This window comes from Micromys minutus, assembly GCF_963924665.1.
Source record: "Micromys minutus genome assembly, chromosome: 20".
NCBI lineage: Eukaryota > Metazoa > Chordata > Mammalia > Rodentia > Muridae > Micromys > Micromys minutus.
This window is the reverse complement of record NC_137955.1, coordinates 6,725,559-6,748,578: the sequence shown is the minus strand read 5'-3', so window position 1 is coordinate 6,748,578 and position 23,020 is coordinate 6,725,559. Positions and strand designations below refer to the sequence as shown.

General features: G+C 40.4%; 1 protein-coding gene across 1 annotated transcript in view; it reads left to right on the top strand.

The window, feature by feature from the left end:
• RNF180 (ring finger protein 180) overlaps positions 1-23,020 on the top strand; it is a gene marked incomplete at both ends in the record, with an annotated part of 141,472 nt that overhangs the window by 5,741 nt on the left and 112,711 nt on the right. The window contains 3 exons of the mRNA XM_080933529.1: positions 5,663-5,758; positions 7,341-8,300; positions 10,197-10,232. Of these exons, the coding sequence (XP_080789655.1) occupies positions 5,663-5,758; positions 7,341-8,300; positions 10,197-10,232 (1,092 nt within the window). The remainder of the gene's footprint in view (positions 1-5,662; positions 5,759-7,340; positions 8,301-10,196; positions 10,233-23,020) is intronic.

The window sequence follows — 23,020 nt, the reverse complement described above, 5'->3', positions numbered from 1 at the left end:
TCAACTCCTCAAATTAGTTCTTGGTCCTAATTTCATTGCTTAATAGGTCTTGCTCTCCTATAGCAAAGTTCTCAGTTGCCTTTGAAACATACTAATTGTTTAGGGAAGGAGTTACTTCCTTATCTTTTAAGAAGATTCAGTCCAGTGTCTCCGGGCTGTGTGCTCTGGGCCTAGAGTGGACAACCCCAGTGGCAGTGGGAGTGTTCAGCAAAGGGTCCTCCGATTATGGCAGACTGGCAGACCAGCTGGAACCTTCAAAGTCATGCTACCATCCAATGACCTACTTCCTCCTGAAGTTTCCAGAAGTTTCCTGCCCTCCCCCCACCCAAAAAACAAATCTCACCAGCTGCTGGGTGCCAAAGTTGAGCATGGGTTTTAGGGCACTTTGTGGCCCCTCAATCCATGTTCTTTTGGAATGTGAAATATAATCATTTCTTCCCATTAACTCCAAAGTCTTAACTTGTTTCAGCTTCATTTCAAACTTCTGTGTAGCCCAGTCTCATGGAAATCAGAGGTAGATGAGGCTGGCCTTTCAGACTAGAGTCTGTGAAGTCAGTGTAAGCCTTGCAGTTTTTAAAACACAATGGACACACTATTTTTCCATAGGAAAGATAGTCTCATTTGAAAAGGAGGGAAAAAGCATGTCCCAAGTAGATGTGAAATCCAACAGGGCTGAGGATGCTGCTGTTTTACAGAGAAACACTACCTTCATTGACTCCATGCCTCAGGAAAGGATCCAGAAACTTCTGCAACCCTTTAAAATTTTTCTATATATGTATGGGTTTTCTGGTCTTTTTATATCTGTATCTGTGTTCCAAGCATGGCCCTAGCCCCATAGATTCAGTCTGTGATGACTGACAGCACTTCCACTCAGTGGGTCACATTGTTTGCAGTCTAAGTGGGAAAGCCTTGGATTTTGTGATTACCACACAGACACCAATGAAGGTCATAGCTTGTACCTCCAAGAGCAGCAACCTGGGCTGCATAAAGGCCCACTGGAGCTCTTGTAGCAGCATGTGGGAAGCAGAGTTCTTATAGCAGCACACAGAAGTTTGGGTACGTCAGGTCTTGACACTTTGTCAAAGGTCTAGCTGTTGGAATACAGGCAATTCCACCAGGCTTCTCCCAGGACCCTAGCAAAGGCTTAAGTCATCACCTTTGGCCATTTCCTGCCCTGGTCAGGTGCTTCAGGTAAGGACTGCTGGACACCTCAGCTCTGTTCCCAGGGTTCTCTTTCCTCCTTTCTTTTCTTTGTGCTTTATCCTCTGCTCAGCCCACCTGGCTCTGCTCCTGTCTGCCTGTCTACAATTCCACTCATCTGCCTCAACCCCTTCCCAGGTCCTCACTTCCCTCCCTCTGTCCTTTATACCAGATCTGCTGCATGGTGTAATTTCCCAGGCACACCTTGGCACAGGCCATCATGGTACCCCCTCACCACATTACATTTCACAGCACTAGCTTGTCTTGAAAACCCTGAGCTGCCTTTAACATCATTCTATCTTTGTGTGCCAAGGAAAACCCACTTCTCTCTCCCCATAACCACTTCCTTTAGAAGGTTCCTTAGCCACACCTGAGTGATCCCTCCCAAACGTGGTTCAGTCACTGCATGGCCAGGCTGCGTATTCCAGCTCCTTCCATTCTGCCTCCCTTGAGTTCTAACTTGTGCCTGTCAGTCACTTCCCTTTGCTGCAGGTTCTCTGTGTGCAGTTTGAGGGAACATTGCAGTGTCTTGAATGCTTAGCCACCTGCATACCTTTTCCCCTGACAAATATTCCAGTTTGTCACACCTTTGCTCTGATGTCCCAAAAGTCCTTGGACTCAGGTCATCCAAAATCTTTGGCACCCTTTTAACCCCCTAAGGAGAGCGCTTGGGAGTACTTGATTTTAATTTAAATTTTTTAAAAAATAAAACGTAAAACAAAAAAATCAAATCAAATTAAAACAACAACAAACAATGGAGTCTGTTTTAGCCTCAGACTCTTTAGTGCTGAGATTCCAGGTACTTACCATCAGGCCCATTCCGGTGACCTTTGTTCCTTGTTCCTCAGTTCAGCCTGAGATCCCATCCAGGTCGCCTCAGGCCCTGGATGTGTATCCTACCACCTGTTAACCTGGAGGCCTTGGACCTTCCTGCAGCCCCTTTCCTTCAGAACCTTCCCCAGAACTGCTTTTACCAGTCAATTCTCAATCTACATTTTCCCTGCATACCCTTCAACACTGTTCCAACCTCTACCTTTTACCCAGTTCCAAAGCCCAGTTCATGTGTTTGATAATAGCTGTGCCATGCTTGTCTGGTGCCTGCTTCAGTTTTGTACCATAATATAAACACCACATGGACACCGCTTAACTTAAGAAGGGTTTGTTTAATTATTTTTAAGTATGGACATGTATGTGTCTGCATGTGAGTATATACATGTGAGCACAAGTGCCCACTGAGGCCAAAGCCATCAGTTCTAGACAGCTGTGAACTGCCCAGTGAGGCTGCTGGCTTCACCACTGAGCCATCCCTTCAGCCTTGGTAACTTATAAAGTCAAAAATAATAATAATAATAATAATAATCTTACTTCTTACATTCTAGAAGCTAGGGAATACAGCATCCAGGTCCTAAGCATTTCCCTTCCTACTGAAAACGCCTATATTTATCTGAAATTTTTGTCAAATTTTAATTTTAAAATCTAATATTTGGGGCTTGAAAGATGGCTCAGTGATTGAGACACTGGATGTTCCTCCTGAGGACAGGAGTTCAATTCCTAATACCTGTATAGCAGCTTACAACTATGTAACTCCAGCCCCAGGGGACCTAAGACCTTCACACCAAAGCATCTAAAATAAAATAAGTTATTTTTTTTTTTGAAAAAATGTAAAATTTTCAGAAAGGTGGTTTTGGCAGGCTCTTAATGGATACTATTGAAAAGGTTTCTGTGCATCTGCCATGTTTTATTCATGTACGGCCTTACACCAAAGGGCTCACACTCCTCTTCCCAGTTCACCAGACCTATTGGTCAATGTGTTTAGAGGTTTGTCTTTAAATATAGTTTGGACAGAGTCCTTAACAGAACCCAACTTCTGCAAATATTTTTAAAATTAGTCTTAGGCTCCGTCCTGCCCCCCCGCCCCCCGTCCTGCCCCCTTGCCCCCTGAATTCTGGATTTCAGGTCTCAGCCGCCACACGGAGATTGCACACGGTTGTTGATCCCAATAAGACTTAACTAATTAATTAAAATTATTTGATTGAACTGAAAAACAATTGTTCTCTAATTTCCCCATCTGAAAAGATTAAATTTTACCAATTTGTAGTTCACAAACTTTTTATACACATACTTTGTGAATCCAGGAAATAATATCAGATTAAAATACATAACAATAAACAAAAATTATTCAAGTGAAAATATTTGCAGAAATCAATTTAAGTTCAACTTAAAACATACCTATCTTTTATATAGTCCAGGATGTGGAAAGGCTAGATTGGATATGTGCTGACTGGACGGTATTGGACCCCTAGTGATTTTCCTTTCTGCCAGTATTCCCTATGCCCTATGTTAAGAAAAGGAATCAATGAACCCATTAGCATTTTCCTGGCATTCTTTTTGAGGAGCTGTTAGGAAGCCACATGTGAGAGAGCTGGAGACTGTCCCTACCAGGGCCTCTGTTTTCTAACTTCTCACCTACCCAGTAATGTCCTCTTCATGTGTCCACACATTTCACTGCCCCTGTTTCAAGACTTTCATCTTTGACATGGAATACTGGCAAAGTTGTCTTCTATAAGCTGAGCCAGAGTTTGGCCATCTTGGTTGAAGTTTCTTTAGGCAGCTAAAACATTTTCCAAAAGACTTTCTAGCTTCCATTGAAATTGTTTTCAAACTCTGTTGAGATAAGATTTTTTAAAAAGGTATTATAATAGAAACCATCTCAACGCTTTTTATTTTTCTTTATTAAATTTACTTTTTGACCTAAGACAGAATGCTAAATATATGCATTTTAATGAGACAGTGGGATATCTTGATACATATATATTTCGTAATGTTTAAATTGGGTTAAATATATCTGCTCCCTTGAACTTTCAATTTTCTTATGGTAAAAACTTCACAGTCCTTTCTCCTTTTTGAAAGGCATTGTCCTGTTACCCCACACTCACTGTACTGAGCAAGAGCACACAAAGTGACTTGCACTTATTGCTTGTTAGTACTCCTGGATGGGGGAGTCACTACTGATTATAACTGACAGTGCATGTGCTTAACATGAAAAATGCCTCAGGTCTCTTTCCGCTTCTAATTCACATTGTCAGGTCGTTGTGTTTGTTTTTCTACAGGTAGTAGATTGCACTGCCTGCCTTATAGACCTTACCAATGAATAAATAAATTACAGTGCAATGTTTAGTTCACACCTACTAAGATCTAATGGTAGAGAAGTCGCCGTATGACCTCAGTGAGTTCAGTTTGGGAAATTATACATAGATTATACATAAATCATTTCAGGAGGTCTTGGCTCCACATCACAAGCTAAGGCGGATGATTTAAGGAAGTACATTTTGAGATGATTAACTCCAGTACTTTCACATAGCTCTGTGATGTAGAGTTAATAGGTGGGTAGAAACTCCTTTCTTATTTTGTTAACCAGACCACAGTAACAGTTATGTTATTGCCTTGGAAATCTTAAGAGAGCATGGTGATTTGGCAATTGTAGAACTATTCAGTATAAAATCTGACCCTGAGAAATGGTGTATAGGTAGGAGCCTTATATTTTCTGTGTTCCTCTTAACCTTCATGGCCCTTCACAGGCTGAAATGCAATCCTAGAAGAGTCCTTTGAACCCTTACAATTTGCAAGCAGTAATTCCAAGGAGAAAAGCTGAAGCCCAGAGCCATCCATTTACTAGCCTGAGGTCACGTACCTAATCAAAATAGAAATCTCCCCCTTGGTTTGCCCACCAGCTTCCTGACAGGGTGGGAAGCCATTATGTCTCAGTTATTCATCACATTCTGCATGGCTGCTTTAGACCTCTCTATTTAAATTTTTGTTGATCTTGTACAGGGGATGTGCTTTTATGGTTGCCATCTCGGGGAATTTAACATGGCCTATCCATTGAGAGTCTACTCTGTGCCCCTTTGTGCTCACAGGTAAGGATGTTCCTTTCCTGCATAAAGAAGATACCTGTCACACGAAAGTCTTATGGCCTACATTAGAGGAAGTCAGGATCCCTTTCCCAACTTTGATGACTTCAGGACCAAAGGCAGGAGGAGAGCCAGAGGCTTCCTGTTTCTGCTGGTTTTTGGCCTGTCAGATTGTGTCATTTCCCTGCCTGCCAGTCCTGTTTATTGATAGTCTGATAGAGGAAGACAAGCTTCTTTATTTATTGACAGTAGAATCCAAATAAAGTCAGAGATTGAAGGTTGGGAACAGTTCGTCCAAACAACACTATTTAATATCATACATGGATCTAAAAATGAGGCACTGGATATATCTTTCACTGACAGTATTTGAATCATAGGTAGTTATTTCCTGAAAAAAAATTTTGATCCAAGATTTTGATGATGGGAAGAAGGTAGAGAAGGCAGTGTATATTTATAATCAAAATGGGGTTTTTATTTTTAGTCTTTTAATATGGAAATTGAGAAATAAGTTCTGAAATGATAGTCACTAATAGCCCTTTTTTCCATAACAGGACAGATATGAATCAGTTGATGCTCAAAACACTTGTCATCTGTGGCACATGAATATAGAAGCCCTTCCAGAGTGGATAAGCTGCTTAGTACAAAAAGTAAGTGCTTTGTTTCCAGCGAAAGTCAAGAGTGCACACCCTTCAAACTACTTGCACACTCTCTTCTTTCCTAGACATGTTGTTTCAAAGCACACGAGTGACTGTGTCGCCCTTGACTGTGCGCACGGGCTTGCCCACTCTTCCGGGAGCATCTCAGTCCTTTTCTGTATGTGTGCACCTGATGTTTCCAGCCTCTATGTGTGCTCCCAGATACTAACATGCCTTGTTCCATTTCTGTTGTTCTTAGTGCCGCTGTCCTCCTTCCTGCTGCCTTTCTCTCTTCTCTGCTCCATGTGCCTATTTATGCAGACCGATGCACACAGTGTCACATAGGACAATGACACATAAATAGATCATCACGTGTGCATACGTCCCTGAGTGTGTGCACACAAATACATGCACACAGACACACATACACAGACATATGCACACATACACACACACACACACACACACACACACACACACACACACACACTCAAGCATACCTAAAGTTAGCTTGCCCTTTTCTTGTTAACTTCTAAGAGCCTCCAACAGCATATGAACACACTAAAAACAGAAAATTCTACTCTTTGCTGGGTAGTGTGGTTTTTGCACCCAGAACAGTACCTGTTATATCCAGTGAGTGAAGCATCTTTATGTATCTATCATATGTACATGCACTTAAAGTAAGCTGGATAATTAATCTCTTCTGCAGTGATGAAAATGCAAGTGTTTTGCTTTAAGTAATACTGAATGAAATAGTGTCAGAAAAAGAACTCTCTTGTTAATTGCATGTTTTAGGTATTTTATTTTGCATTGTTAAATACTTGTCTTGGAAAAGCATAAGTAATCTGACCTTTGAAAAGCTGTAATTAAATTTTGCACCGAGTAGCTTAAGTTTTGTTTAAAAGGGCCATGTAGCAGCTCTCACTTGAATCTATGCTTACACTTTAATTCCCTGGGAGCTGGCGTCCTGCTTCCAAGTGTCCTGAACTTTACAGAATACATCGCAACCCTACATAGACCCCACTGTCTTTCTTGACAATTTTAAAAACAGTTCATTAATTTCTAATCTGATATGGAAATATACTGTGGAAGCTAGGCGGTCACTACCTCTCCACTGTGTATAGAAAGCCAGGGTGCTCTTTATTTGGTTGGCTGATAAAGTTTCCTCCCCCTGTGTTTGGCATGCAAGAGGTGAATCAGAACAGACACTTTGCTGTGAGATTTTACTTGCAAATGAAGCTCTGTAGACTGATTTGCTTCCTGGTTCCATGGAGTATTTTTTCTTCCTGTTCGTTCACACTGTATCTGTATTCAGCCCATTGTTCACAGACTTTCTTTAGGAATTCTTGGTTGTTCGGATAGGCATGATTTGCAGCATGTATCATTCTAGAAGTTTGGAGCCGTTTGCTTATCTCTGCTTATTGGAAGGTTTGTTTCCATTTGCCGTTCTGTCTGCTAATCAGAAAGCAGAGAGCTAGCCTTTTCAGTAACAGCAATGCTCATGTGATTGGCTCTCTCTCTTTTTTCCTCTAAACTCATTCTTTGGTCACTTTACAATGAGAGCATTGTCTTTATTTCCCTTTACTACCTGTAGGCCCAGTGGACAGTTGGGAAACTGAATTGTCCTTTCTGTGGGGCCCGATTAGGGGGCTTTAATTTTGTCAGCACTCCAAAATGTTCCTGTGGCCAGCTTGTGGCTGTACATCTCTGCAAGAGCCGGACTGATCATCATGCGGCACAGGCAAGCCGACTAATGAGACCAGCGCTGAAACATTTGCCACATCCTGGAGTTCCGTCAGGTCATGATAAGGAAACTCTGCTGACAGGTGGTGGCTCCAAAACCAGAAACCACAGGCTTTTAAGCATGGCCCGAAACAATAACGGCCTCGGAAGACTCACAGAAGCACTCTGCCTGGAGGTGCGAGCGACACATTTCGGGATGAAGAATGAGAAACTGCTGTTCAAAGCGTCCGACCCCAAATGCCAGGCTTTTGTTCCTCAGCCCGACACCAGCAGGTGCACTTCTAAAGCTTCTCACAGAAAGTCACACAGTTTGGACCTGAACATCAGTGAGAAGCTGATTTTATTGCCCACTTTCTATGAAATACATACTAAGCCTACTGCCTGTCCCAGGCTAAATGAAACAGGGCCCATTGACCTTTCAGGCTTGGCTTTACCATGTAGTAAAAGTAGCTGCTCCTTTCAAAACCCGTCTAGTTTGGATCCTAATAGGCTGCTGCACAGACTTTCAGTGGCTCCCCATGAGACCCAGGCACAAAAGGGAAGAGAATTCCAGTGTGGCCTAGAAGCCTCCTCGGTCTACTCAGATCATGCTAATGCTAACAGCCTGCCATTCCTGATGGATCTGCCCTCAGCTGGGAGGAGCATGCTGGAGGCCTCGGACCAAGAAGAACACCTCTCCCCTCTGGACTTCCTGCACCCTGCCAGCTTCCCCCTGGGCACCATTAACCACAGGCTGACCAACAGAGAGAGGAGCAAGTTGAGAACGCTGAGGCGGCAGCAGCGGCGGCGTGAACTATGGCTGCAGAAGCAGGTGAGTGCTTTGAAATCAGTTTATCCAGAAATGGTATGTGTAAGTACTGGGGTTCCAGAACACGTGGATGTGAATTAAATGTTAGTTTTACGTTATGAGATGATGTGTGTCTGCGTGTACACGTAAGGATTATGCACCCTCTTACCCTTGGCACTGTGTGTATGTTTAGAATAAGCGCTGCTTCCAGGCTTCATGTCTGTAGAATGAGAGCTCCTTCTATGCTTCTGATAGAGCCCCACTTGCAGCTTTCCCCACTCTGGCTAATAGAGCAGGAGCTTCTTACCCTGTGATCTGAGACTGGAGGATGTGCCACGAGTATCTAATGTGTAGAGTGCTTCAGCAATATCTACATCTAATCTGATAACCATCCATTCACCTTGTGTGGCATTTGTTTTTAATTTAATGTTCACGACACTGCATTCACATGCTCATATGGTCAGGATATGAATAACTACTGAATGTTGAAACACATCTGGGGGGGGATTTACTCTGACATTCTGTAGCAGAGCTTAATTCTCTAGAATTTGAGCTACTTGTGTGCCCCTCACAGTATTACTATAGTTCTGTGTACTAGTTCTGTATTTATCTCCTATGGAAAGCCATTCAAGTCAAGGGATAACAAACCATGGAATTTGAAAGTTTGGGAGCTAGTATAAAACTTTTTTTGGAGATTCCCTTTTTTGTGTGGGTATCAGTCACAGATGGTGGTTCTTATTAGTGTATTCTATATTAATATTCTAAGATTAAAATAATGAAAATGAAGCTGCTTGGATGAATGCATTATGTCCCTATTCATAGACTCAAAAAATAAAATTACTTTGGTGAGTACTTCGGACAAAGTAAGTAGGATTTCCTTCTTTACTTACGTAGCATAATTGTAGGCATTTTAGCTGCATTTTTTACTTGTTGCTAGTAAGAACATCCTAGTTTGAATTACTTGTAAATGACAGCCACTTATGCACTGTAGAACTGAGCATGCCTTTTTTGTATTATTGCCCAGGTAAGATCCTGGGAAGCTATAAAATTAAGTGTTTATGGAGAGGTTTATTTATATCTACGTAAATTGGAAATGATCATTCTTCATAAAGAATATCTTCAAAACAATGTACAGAGCTCTGAAATAATGTTTTGGCAAGTAAAAATGCTTTAAAAATTGTGAAAATTTGGTTTACTCTACACCAATTATATACAAATGACATCATAATTTTGGGAGCTGATTTAATTCTTTCTCCTGAAAATCTTAGATATATCATTAATTATGTCCAACATAAAGTGTTACAGTTCAGAGAGAAGCAAGTATTGAATTTTTTGACAGGTGGAATTAGTTTTTGTTCACACTCACAGACTTCCCTGTGGACAGTGCTACAGACAGGCAAGTGCCTGTCTGTGCTAAGTAGAGAATCTGTGAGTTTATGGTGCCCAGATGCCATTGTTGGGGCTAGAAACAATGATAACTTATAAAGTGTGTCTCACTGATTCAAACAGAAAGACAGATACTAGCAAGAACAGATTCCCTTTTTTGTGTGGGTATCAGTCACACATGCTTTTTTATCCATCCTTAATCCAAAAGTGTCACTAATCTGTTCTCCATTTATGTGTTTGAACTACTGATAACACTATAAAACAGTGATGTAGAAGTAGAATCACAAAGCATGAAGTCTGGAGACTGATGTTGTTTACCAAGCGTGTCTATTGCATTCATCAGTTTATCCAGGACTCTTCTATCTATAGTATGTTACTTTTACTGCTCAATAGTATTCCATTCTGTGACTGAGCCATGATTTCTCCAGCATAAAAGATGAGAGGATTGTCTCAAGTATTAGCAGTGTATGAGCAGAATTATTATTAACATTAATCTACATGTCTTTTAATAAATTAACCTTTTTTATTTTCTAGGGTAAATACTCAGGAGTGGGATTGCTGGATCATATGGTAAGTCCATATTTAGTTATACAAGAGACGATCAGCTAGTTTCCCAGGTGACTGCACTGTGCTCTCAACACCTGAGGATAGGATTTCTCAAGTCTGTGAATCCTTGAAACCAGACGGCTGGTGTTCTTTAACTCTGTTTCAGTCACTTTAATACTGTATTTACTGTTTCATGCTTTGGTTGTAATGTACCTGCTTCTAATTTCATGTGCTTAGTTTTTATATGTATACCATGTTAGAAAGCATTAATAATATTAACATATTCATTAACAGCATTAACATATTACAAAAAGTTTTAATATAAAGATATAAATGTTACTATCAAATAGAAACTACAGCCAAGTTTCAGTAATTCTAGTCAACAAAGCTGAGTGGCATCTTCTTGAAATGTGTTCATATATGTTCATATATGTTTAAATGTGTTCATTTGTACATTTCCCTATATGCTTGAGGACAATTTTATTGCAGTTTAAAACTATTTGGGGGTAGGCAAGTAGTAAGTTTCAGCACAGTCTAGATGAGGAGAACAGAGGAAAGAAGGAAAAGCTAAAAGTGTTAGAGAAGCCATGCTTAGAAAAAAGGTAGATGGAGAACAGGAAGTTTTCTGATTGAGAAAACTGGCAAGACCTTTGAAGCTGTATGTCTCTGGCTCTGTAACAGGCTGTACTGAGGGTAGAAAAGGGAAAGCACTTCATTAAAGGGATAATTTTTCCACTACGTGATAATTCTGTTCTCTTAGCTAGAAGGAATTTTCTCCTACTGTGCTTTGATTGCTACTCCAACCAAAGAGATATCCCTAACATCATTAAGGAGCCAGATCATGGACCAGAGCCCCCAGCTCTCTAGGCATCTCTGGCATCTGGAGAGGATGGGGTTGCCAAGAGCAAGGACATTTCTGGTTTTTATTTGATTATTTCTTTCCCATTCAGTCTTGAGAATTTGTTATACATGTGGGTATGAATCCTACATTGGACATTTTATTCTACCCAGCCTGGTTGTCCTTCCATTTTTGCTCCAGTGTTTTCCTGGAAAGCAAACTTGGTGTCTTGAATTCCAGCTTCTCAAATGTAGTTTTTAGTGACTTCTTTTTTAGGTGTAATTGCATATCCAAAAAACTCTAGATGGCGTTAGGTTATAAAGATCTTGTACACCAATGTTTTCTCCTGTTTTATATTCATATTAAGAATTATGATTTATGTTGAACTGTGTGTTTAAATGTGTCAAAGAGTTGTTTTTAGTAGTGGTTGCTATGGTTTTTGCACCATGTATTGGAAGCACCATCCTTCCTCCCTGGACATGGCTTTTGTGGATTATTGAAAAACAGTTGGACACATATGTACCTTTCTGTTTGTTAATTTCTCCTGCGTCTCTGTTCTGTGACTGTTGACCCTTTTCTAGTAAAGCCTCATAGTAAGTGAAGCTTTATGCTGATAAAAATGAGATTCTAGGGCTCCTTCAACTTACTTATTCCTTCTAAAATCTAGTTCCTTTAGTCTCACAAAGAAAATTTAGGATGACACTTTACAAAAATCCTATTGGTTTGATTGAAGCTGTGCTGTGTCTGGAGATCACATGAGTTTGGTGGACTCTTCTATTCCGTGAACATAGCAAGCCTCCCAACCGTCCTCACCCCCAATCTTTACATTTTCATTAGTGTTTGCAGATTTTAGCATTAAAAACTTACAAATGGTTAGACTTGTTTTTATTTAAATTATATATTTTAATGTTTAATACTGTTTTGGTTTTGACTTTGCATTTTGGAATTCAGAGAATACAGGTACTTGACATCTCTTGTCAGATTTATCCCTAAATAATTTATGTTTTAATGCTGCTTATAATTAGAGATTTCTAAAATTGAATTTTCAATTCAGATTTACATTTCTAGGTATTTGTTGTAAGGATCATAAATACAATGGTCCATGTTGATCTTAGGTTTCCCATACCTCCTTACACTCAGAACCCTACTAAAATAATCCAAAGCCTTGACCTGTCACAGCAAAAGGGTGCACAGAAAGTAAAGGCAGGCACAGCCTCACAGCAAAATCCTGATCCAGAGTGGGACATGGCTGGGACATGGCTCCACACCCCTGCATTTTGTTTGGTTGTAGTTTTGTGTCATAGTCTATGTCTGTTGTACAGAGAAGAAAACAGAAAGGAAGAAGAAGACAAAGTGGTGCAGGAGGAGGAACAAGAAAAGGAGGAGGAAGAGGAAGGGAACAGTAGTTGGTGCAAAAATCCTCAGCAAACCAGGCTCATGCTCTTAATACTTTCCTTCTCGGGTGTCTTAGGATGCTCAGTTCCCCAAGGGCACGCTGTGACAAGGATGTGACATGTGCTCCTAACATGTTCAGAGCCTTACTGCCTAAGGCTTTCATGAGAGATACACCTGTACACGCCTTCTGCTTAGCACATGCCAAAGCTTCAGACTCCTAATCACAGCTGAGGACCATTAAGCTGCACATATCAACCAAAATGTTGGGAGGCCCACAAGATTCAAAGTTCAGGCTCCTGAAGAGCAAACAAGGCTAACCATATAAATGCATAGAGGCATACTCTGTTACCTGTTATTTGCTTATAGAGTTCTGCACTGAAGCTCACCAATGAAATATGTTACCCCTTCATTGCTCACATATATACTAAAGTAATACACCCCTCTTGATGTTGAACCAATAACAGCCATACATTGGCTTCTAATTGCTATTCTCTGGAACCCCCACAAGTGCAGCAGCCTAGGACAGTGTGGTTTATCATTGACAGTGATAGAGATAGCATTGTGCACATGAGCCTTGGGTTGCTGAGGTCAAGGTATTGGTGGAATCCTGGGACAGAACACTTTCTTGTTGGTTAAAGTGTTTGCGTGCTTTCATTCATTGGCCTACAGTTCGTCTGGTAACAACAGCGCTGGAATCTTCCGTATTTTATTTGCGTCTTCTTGCAGACATTTCTTAAAAACTAAAAATGTTAAACATATGTGCATGTGTATACATCTGCTGGCACATGTGTGTGGGTACTCACAGAGGCGAGAAGAGGGTGTTGCATTCCGTGGAGCTAGAGTTGCATGCAGATGTAAGCTGGATGATGTGGATGCTGTGAACTGAACTCGGGTCATTGGGAGAGCAGCAGCACTGGTAACTGCTGAGCCATTCACCCAGCCCCCTCTGACACTTCCATAGTTCCTGACTTGGACACATTCAGCTCATCCAGAGTGACCCTCTCCTCATCCTGAGTTCCTTATCTCACTGCATACTGCTAAAACTTAATGAAATGTTCAGAAATTAGGAACTGGACAAGTCTGAAATGGTAGTTAGTCAATGCTCTGCCCCCCTCTCCTTCCTATAGGACAGATACTTTCCTGGATGCTTCTCTTTCATTTCATCCTGGCCCCATTTTTATGATGTAATTTCTGTTACTATGTACATTCTTCAGCTAGAGAAACTGAAGCCAAAAGAACTTAAATAAGTACTACCAGCCCACCCCTACAATGAAAAGTTCAGCTGGTGAGCTAACCCAGTGGGTAAATGTACTGGATTAAATTCTGTCCCAAGGACACAAAGGGTAGAAGAAGAGAACAAACTTTAGCAAGCTATCCTCTGACTTCCACACATGTGTGGTGGCATGGACACACAGAACTAAACAAAATGTAAGAATTATTTTTGAATGTCTTTTTATGTCCTTATATTTTTTTTAAATTTTATTGAATATTCTCTGTATTTACATTTCAAATATTATACCCTCCCCTCCTACTCTCCTCCCTGATCCCCCTCAACTTGATTCCATGAAGATGCTCCCTCTCCCAGTCACCCTCTCCACCTCAGTGCCTTGGCTAATGATGATGTTGTTCTTTCCATGAGGGTGCAAATCTTTCAGCTCTTTTAGTCCTTTCTCTATCTCTTTTATTGAGGTCCCTGTGTTCAGTCTGATGTTTAGCTAGCTGAAAGCATCCCCATCTATATGATTCTAGAAGAGCCTCTGAGGAGCCATTCATGTCTGGTTCCTGCAAGTAAACACTTCTTGGCATCAGCAATAGTGCTTGGGTTTGGTGACTGCATATGTGGTGGGTCTCCAGGTGATACTGTCTCTGTAGATCTTTTCTTTGATCCCTGCACCTCTATTTGACCTTGCATTTCCTCCTATGTTTTGTTCTCCCTTCTAAGAAGAACTGAGGCATCCACATTCTGGTATTCCTTCTTTTTGAGCTTTGTAAGTTCTGTGGATATTTTCTTGGGTATTCCCAGCTCTCCTTTTTTTTGGGGGGGGGGGGGGCTAGTATCTGCTTATAAGTTAATACATACCATGAGTGTTCTTTTGTGATTTTTCCTATGTGACCTCATTCAGGATGATAGCTTCAAGTTCCATCCATTTGCCTAGGAATTTTATGAACTCATTGTTTTTAATAGCTGAGTAGCACTCCATTGTGTAAATGTACCACAATTTCTGAATCCATTCCTCTGTTGAGGGACACCTGGGTTCTTTCCAGCTTCTGGTTATTATAAATAAGGCTGCTATGAACATTGTTGAACATGTTTCTTTGTTAGATATTGGAGCTACTTTTAGGTAAATACCCAGGAATGGGATAGCAGGGTCCTCAAGTAGTACTATGTCCAATTTTCTGAGGAACCGACAGACTGATTTCCAGAGTGGTTGTACCAGCTTACAACCTCACCAACAGTGGAGAAGTGTTCCTCTTTCTCCGCATCCCTGATAGCATCTGCTGTTATATGAGTTTTTGATCTTAGCCATTCTGACAGGTTTGAGGTGGAATCTCAGGGTTGTTTTGATTTGCATTTCTCTGATGACTAGGGATGTTGAGCATTACTCTAGGTGCTTCTCAACCATTTGATACCCTCCATTGAGAAGTCTCTGTGTAGTCCTGTACCCCATTTTTAATAGAACTCTTTGATTCTCTAGGATATAACTTCTTGAGTTCTTTGTATATATTAGATACTAGCCCTCTATCAGATTTAGGATTGATAAAGATTTTTTTCCCAATATGTTGGTTGCCCTTTTGTTCTTTTGACAGTGTCCTTGGCATTACAGAAGCTTTCCAACTTCATGAAGTTCCATTGGTCGATTCTTGATCTTAGAGCATAAGCCATTGGTGTTCTGTTCAGGAAATTTTTCCCTGCGCCTATGTGTTCTAAGCTTTTCCCCACTTTCTCTTCTAATAGTTTCAGTGTACCTGGTTTTATCTGGAGGTCTCTGATCCACTTGGAATTGAGCTTTGTACAAGAAGATAAGAAAGGATCGATTTGCATTCTTCTGTATGCTAACTGCCAGTTGAACCAGCATCTTTTGTTGAAGAGGCTGTTCTTTTTTCCATTGAAAGTTTTAAACTCCTTTGTCAATGATCAAGTGACCATAGGTGTGTGGGTTCATTTCTGGGTCTTCGATTCTATTCCATTGGTCTACCTACCTGTCTCTGAACCAATACCTTGCAGTTTTTATCACAACTGATCTATAATACAGCTTGAGGTTAGGGATGGTGATTCCCCGGAAGTTTTTATTATTGTTGAGAATTGGTTTTGCTATCCTGGGTTTTTTATTATTCCAAATGAATTTTCAAATTGCTCTTTCTAACTCTATGTAGAATTGAGTTGGAATTTTGATGGGGATTTAATTGAATTTGTAGATTGCTTAGGGCAAGATGGCCATTTTTACAGTGTTGATCCTTCCAATCCATGAGCATGGGAGATCTTTCCATCTTCTGAGGTCTTCTTCAATTTCCTTCTTCAGAGACTTGAATTTCTTGAAGTACAGATCCATTGAGAATTGCATATAACATGTTTTGATCATATTTATCTTCTCTCTTCTCCCAGAACCCCTGTCTACATTAGGTGGTTCCCTTCTTACCCACCTAGCTTAAAGGTTTCTCTTTTATCCTTCAGACCCCTTGAGTCCAATTTATGTCACCTAACTACTCTTAGAATAAGGTTTCTGAACCAGGCCTGGTGACTCATTCTGAGGCAGGAAGACTATCCATGTTTGAAGCCAACTTGGGTTACAAGAAAGCACCAGGCTAGTTGGGATCTTAACGATACCCTTCCCCCAAACATAACCACCCAAATGTAAGCTGAAAAAATGGCACCAACAAACATGCCAAACTGGATGGAGAAAAGCCCATGAGGTCCCAACCATTCACAAAAAGTACAGGCCACTATGCATGCAGTAACAAGCAGTCACAAAAGAGGCCATGAACTTGGAGGAAACAGGGTAGATATATAGGGATTTCAGAGATTTAAGAGGGAAGGAAGGGATGTTGTAATAAAAGGATAATCTCAAAAATGAACAAAAATGTTTTTAAAATCCAGGAAGCAATAAAAATAACACCCCCCACACACACACACTCACACTTTTCCCTCTCTTAGCATTTGGTTAGCTTGTTTTCCCAGCCTCCTATGTTCTACCCAGTGAGGATGAAGGTAGGAGGCCCTCAGCAGACCCCAGGCCAGTGCCTCCATCTGGACCTCCCGCCCTCTAGAGTCGTGAGGAATTGAGGAATATCTTCTTTATAAGCAGTGCCATCTCACATACCGTGATGGCCACACAGACAGACTAAGGTGCTGGATTATTTGTGAGGCTAATCTGTGAGTTAGCCCCAGGCACTGAAGCTTTCTGCAGTCCAGTGAGCAGGATAAGCTTGTGGCTTCTGCTCTCTGTACTGTGCGTGGCTCAGGAACACTGCCTGTGTTGCCATTCTGAATTTTCATATATGGCTCCACTGCCAAATCAACCAAGGCAAAAATATGCTCACTTGAGGTTCTCCCTCACTGAGCCATTTCTCCCCTTATATCCTCTAGAAAGACTGGGTACATTCAGGTAGTGTGGCCATTGGACACCTTAAAGCCATAGAACACCAGAGGACATATTGAAAAGGTGTAAACCTTTTAAATCCACAGCCATTTACTGATAATGCAGCATTGTCTCAATTCAACCCTTCTTAAGTCATGTCTCTGCTGGGATGGTATCTGTCACCCACTCTTGTCTCATGTGAAGCCAACTGGGAAAAGCAACCACGGGCCCCTCACTGCCAACATGTCAGGAGCCTCACTTTTGGCTCAGTGTGATCAGCTGTAATTGCTCTCATGTGGAATTTTTTTTTTATAAAATAATATATTAAAGTTAAAATTTTTAACCTTAAAAGCAAGGTAACCATGTTATACAAACTGCAAAAATAAATCTTAAAGAGATAAATTTAAAAATAATTAATTTAGATGCCAAATTTAAGAGAGTGAGTATCTATCCCTGAAAGATAATCTGGGTTGCTGTATTGAGGTCTGAAACTCTTAATCACATTTTATTCCCTACGCTGGGGGATAACATTGTCACAGACATCACTTTCCCTATCTGTCTTGTATGTCTACTGTTTTATAAGTCATTAATAAATCATACTGCTGTAATAACCTCATGTTCTATTTAGTCATTACTTTGCTTCAAAATCAAAGATCACTTGCTTTTGTTCTCCTTGTAAAGCCGAAGGGGAAATATAGATCATCCAGGCAAGGCCTCTTGTATGGGCGAGGCTTAACTTTTTAAAAGTCACTTTGATTCGTCCCTTGACGGTTTCGGATAATGTACTTGGATCATATTTAATTCTCCTTCTGCTTTCTCATGCCTCTCTTACTCCCTCAGGACTCAGCTTTCTAATAATGACCTTCTAATATGTCTTCAGGATAAAAACAGGATATTAATAATCCATGATGAAATTTTTCACTAAAATAATTGTGAGTCTGTGCTACATTTTTTGCTGCAATTCAGCTTTTCAGTTCTGTCTGTGTGAAGTCCTGGTGTAAAGGTGAAATTTAACACCAGAGGGCAGCAAGCCTCTTGGAGCAGAACAGACTTTGTATGTAATACTTTCCTGTCTGGGGGTACACTGTGGAATGCAGCATTTTAATTCTTTGATGGTTAAAAGCTGTGAGATTTCATCCTTTGTAAGACAGCGATGTATAGAGTCAGTTATAGGTCCCTCCATTAATGTCAGCTAAGCGTCTGTCCCTACCTTTGTTCTCCAGTTTTGCAGGGACATTTTTTGTACCTTTGCTCAAAGGAGAAAGAGTTTCCTTGGGTTAGTATTTGGTACACTTTTACATGTATTTAAGTAGAATGTCGGGGTTTTACATTTGAGGTGTCATTTGTAGTTTCTGGAAAGTAGGCATGTTCCTCAGTTCAGAATGAGGTCAGTGCTCATTGTAGAGTGAGGTGTGAGAAGGGAAGGAGTGTGAGACAGGAGGCATCCACACAGAGCCTTTCTACGCACACTCAGTCACTGTTCACGCATGCGTTTGACACATCATCCGACCCCACTCTTGAGTACAGTGGTGGTCACACCAGGCTCCACTATAACAGCTAATGACTTCCTCCAGTCGTTCCACTTCTGTCCAATAAGCAGTTAACAGTGTTATTGTGTCATGTGTTGAATTAGTCCTGATGGTGAGATGTTCCTTTTCCTTCAGCCACATGACTTATACTCCATCCAAGCTCTCGTCTATGAAGCACCATTATCACCTATAAATACAAAACACGTATTTTAAGGAAATGAAACTGCTTGTTCCTTCTACATATTTTGAAGGTGAATTTGATTCTTATTACTGCTGTAATGAATTTTAATTTTAAAACACACTCACTGTTTTAAACACACAAATGAATTTGGCTTCTGGAAGTCAGGAGTCTCAAATGTGCTGAAAGTCTCACTCACAAAATGTAAAGGCATTATCAGGGTTACATCCAGGGGAAACCCAAATAGAGTATGGATGCCTCTTTGTACCTTTGTAGAATCATCTGCATCTTTGCAGGCTAGTCTGGCTGTTTCTGGTTTTGATTCTTCCCTTTTCACCCTCCTTGTTTGATGACTGATGGTGGCTTTGCCCCTTCTAATTACTCTACAGTAATCTCTTTAAGACAGGGTGATTAGCAATCACAATCTAGTCTTTAATCCTAATTCCCCACTGCCACTTAGTGTGCTCACAGGCTTCAAATAGCAGGATATGGGTATTCTTTGTCGTAAGACCAGGGACAGACCAAGACAGTTATTCTGTCTCCTGTAGTTAGTTTTTTAAAGTAAAGGCAGCATTAGAAAGAACAGCTAGCTATGAATCGTGATGGCTTTTGGACAAATTAGTATTTTTCTCTGAATTTAAAGAGTTTTAAGAGTTTCCAGATGCCATGCTTCATTAATTCTATCTTTATCATTATCATGGCAGAAGTGCTGAGATTAGTCCATCTGTGCTAATATACCCAGCGCCTATAGACACTTGAATGCAGGACCTCTAGGTCAAGGAAGGGAAGGCATTGTTTGAAAAGATTTCATGGCCTTTGGATAGAGAAAGCTCCACTAGAAGGCTGCTCATGTAACAGCCTGAGGACTGATTGATCTGGTAGTGATCTAGAGCCAGGACTATGAGAGAAGAAACTAAATTAGATAAAAGTTCACATACATAACTCTGAAGTCGCTCAAGATTGTGTGCAGGCGCCAGACTAGAGAGTCTGTTTGACTATTTTAGAAAATACCCTTGTATTCCCCCCCTCTGAGTGTTTGTAGGGGAATGCCAAGGCACTGAGGTGGGGAGGGTGATTGGGAGAGGGCGCACCTTCATGGAAACAAGTGGAGGGGAAGGGGGGTGGGAGGGAGGGGCAATGGGATAACATTTGAAATGTAAATTCAGAGAATAATAACATAATTGAAAAATATCCACAGACAAGAGGAAGATTAATGATAAAATGCCTTTCAGTTGGTGTGCCTTGTGTTCATTTTAGATTTTAATTTATGTGCTTGTTACTTAATAAGCTCAGTACAGTAGAAGTAGTTTCCCCATGCAATATTTTGAACCAACTAAGCAGCACAGGAAAGACATTCTTGGTTTCTTCTCGGATGATCTAAGTTAAAAGGAAGTAGATTGTTCAGGTCAGTGTTTTGTTACCTAGATACAAATCAGACTCATCTGGGAAGAGCTATGTAAGTTGAGATGTTGCTTCTATCACAATGGTCTGTAAGCAAGTCTGTGGAACATTCTGTTCACTGATGATTGATGTGAGAGGCCCAACCTGCAAGCCATGGAAAGCAAGCCAGGAAGCAGCATTCCTCTAAATTAACCCTTTTCTCCCCATGTGACTTCTGCTTATGGTCTTTTATCACAGCAACAAAAGGCAAACAAGGCTGTGCAGGAACCGAGGAAGAGCTCAGCCATTTGCTGTGTATGAGGGATGAAATCTAGTCCAGCTTGATATGCATTCCCCAGTTGCTAAGAATGGTGAATTTAAAGAACTTAAATTGGTCATTTGGATTTGAGAATTGTTTAATTCAGCACCCCTTAGATAGTTTTATAATCTGGTTTTCAGATATTTACGTTCTGAAGTTCTTTATATGTCTTAGATATTAATTCACTGTCTGGTGTACAATTGACAAAGATTTTTATTCTGATGATTTTTTTTCTTCTGCTATGCAGAAGCTTTCCAATTATTTTGTAATCCCATTTGACATTTTTTGTCATTATTCCGTGTGCTATTCGACTCCTTTCCAAAAGCTCCTTGCCTCTGCTTACATCATGAAATGCTTGCCTATATTTTCTTCTAGCAGTTTTAAAGTTTCAGGTCTTACCTTAGTTAAACCATCTTAAATTTGCTTGTTTGCTTGTTTGTTTTGCAGAGTCAGAGATAGGGATCTACTTTCCTTCTATGTTTGGAAATTAGTTTTCCTGAGCACCATTTGTTAAAGAAGCTGTCTCTTTCTGGATGCATACCTGTCTTTTGTTGCTAAGTTTGTGGACCTGTATAGGTTTATTTCTGGATCTCCCGCTGCATCCCATTGGTCTGCATGTCTGTTAAAGACTGTACCATGCTGCTTTGCTTTCTTTCCGTGCTTCTAGGTAGCACAGTTCGCATGGGGTACTGTGTTGCATTGTTCTTTCTCTTTAGGATGCCTTTGGCTATTTGTGGTCTTTTGTGTTTCCATATCCATTTTAATTTTATGTCTGTTTCTAGTTCTGTGAAGAATGTCATTGCCATTATGTTTATGATAATACAACTATTTTCATAATACTAATTTTGCTAATCTGTGGCAAATGGGAAGGCAATCTACCTCACAGCATCTTTTCCACAAGTTTTTGAAGGAAATAAAAGTACTGCTCCAGAGAATTAAAAGAAAATTAAACAGCATTATCTGAATTGGAGGAACATTTGGTCTGTTTAGAGCATTAAACCAGCCATCATCTTCCTTTTAACTAAAGCCCAATTCAGAGCAAGACCCTAGCTCTCCTTGCTCCTGTGAAGGCTCTGAGAAGTAAGGAGATAGTTTGAAAAATGTTTGGGATTCACAAGTCCTAAGGGAAAAAAAAAAAAACCCAAAACGTATCCCAAACATGTAAGTAGTAAAGTACCACATGCTGATAGAGAATCTACAGCAAGTTATCCAGAAACTCTACCAAGATCATTGGTGATGGCTTGACTAATGAAGAGATGTTTCCATGGAAACAGAACAGCCTTCTGTTAGAAACTGCCATCTGAGAGGCTCTCATGGCTAGATGGTCTTCCACAGCCTAGCTTCAAAGACAGGCTGACTCACTTGTTAGGAGTGAATGTAGCTTGTGACTATAAGTTGAATCCAATGTTCCTTGACCATTATGCCAGGGCCCTCAAGAGTCAAGTGAAGTTTAATCTGCATGTACTCTGCAAGTGATCAGCCAACCTAAATAGTAGTACATCTGTTTACAACATGGCCTATTGAATATTTTATTCCCAATTCTCTAGAAAAAAGAAGGTTCATTACAAATATTACTCTGCTATTCGTGGACAACTGGCCCTCATCCACGAGCTCTGGTGGTAGTATACAGTAAAAGTTGAGTAGTTGTCATGCCTGCTGCCCCTTAAAAAATTCCATAGCACATGAATCAAGGAGTAGTTCTGCCTTTCAGATGTTATTGAAAAGAGGTATTTATTTTGTAAGTCTGAAACTGCCCTAGATAGTGATTCCTCTGAGAAATCTGGGCAAAATAAAGCAAAAACCTTATGGAAATAATTCACCATTCTTGATTCTGTTTAAAAAAATTATGTGATTCATGGGAGAAAGTAAAAGGTAACAACAGTATCTGGAAAGAAGTTGATTCTAACTCTCATACATTACTTTGAAGGCATCAAGACAAAAACAAAAGAATCAGCAAGACAGCTAGACACTAGACAGCTAGACTCAGAGGTAGAGCCTGGGGGTCTCAGTTACTACCGTCTCATGGTAAATGTTCAGCTGCAAAGGAGGTACTTCTTACAAATGAGCAAACAAAGTGGGCTTTGTGATGTCTACTCCTGGTGTCTAGACCATCCACACGAAGGGTTTGGAGTATCCCATAAACCTATTTGGTAAAGCACTGACAAATTTTAAGAGGGCTTAAAAATGACCAGAAGTAGATAGTGCTGGCAGGCATGATCACATGGTACAGTGAGCCATCTTGTGGAAGAATCAGTCACCCTCCCTGACAAATTTCACCATTTCTTTTTTAAATTATTTCTTTGTTTTTAGCAAATTATTCTTGCCACCTGCAGTATCAGTAACTACGACCTCATTAGGAATCCCATGGAGACAAGACCCTCTGCCAGTAAAAAGGGTTCTGGCTGCTGATGGTTCACACCATCATTAGCATATCACAAATACACTAATCAGTGATATATTTTCATCTATGATTCCTAAACTATAAGCCCCTTGTTATATACATTTTTAAACTTATTTTTAAATTATATGTATATATTTGTTCACATATGATTGTTAAGTATCCACAGAGCCAAGAAGGGTGTTGGATCTTCTGGAA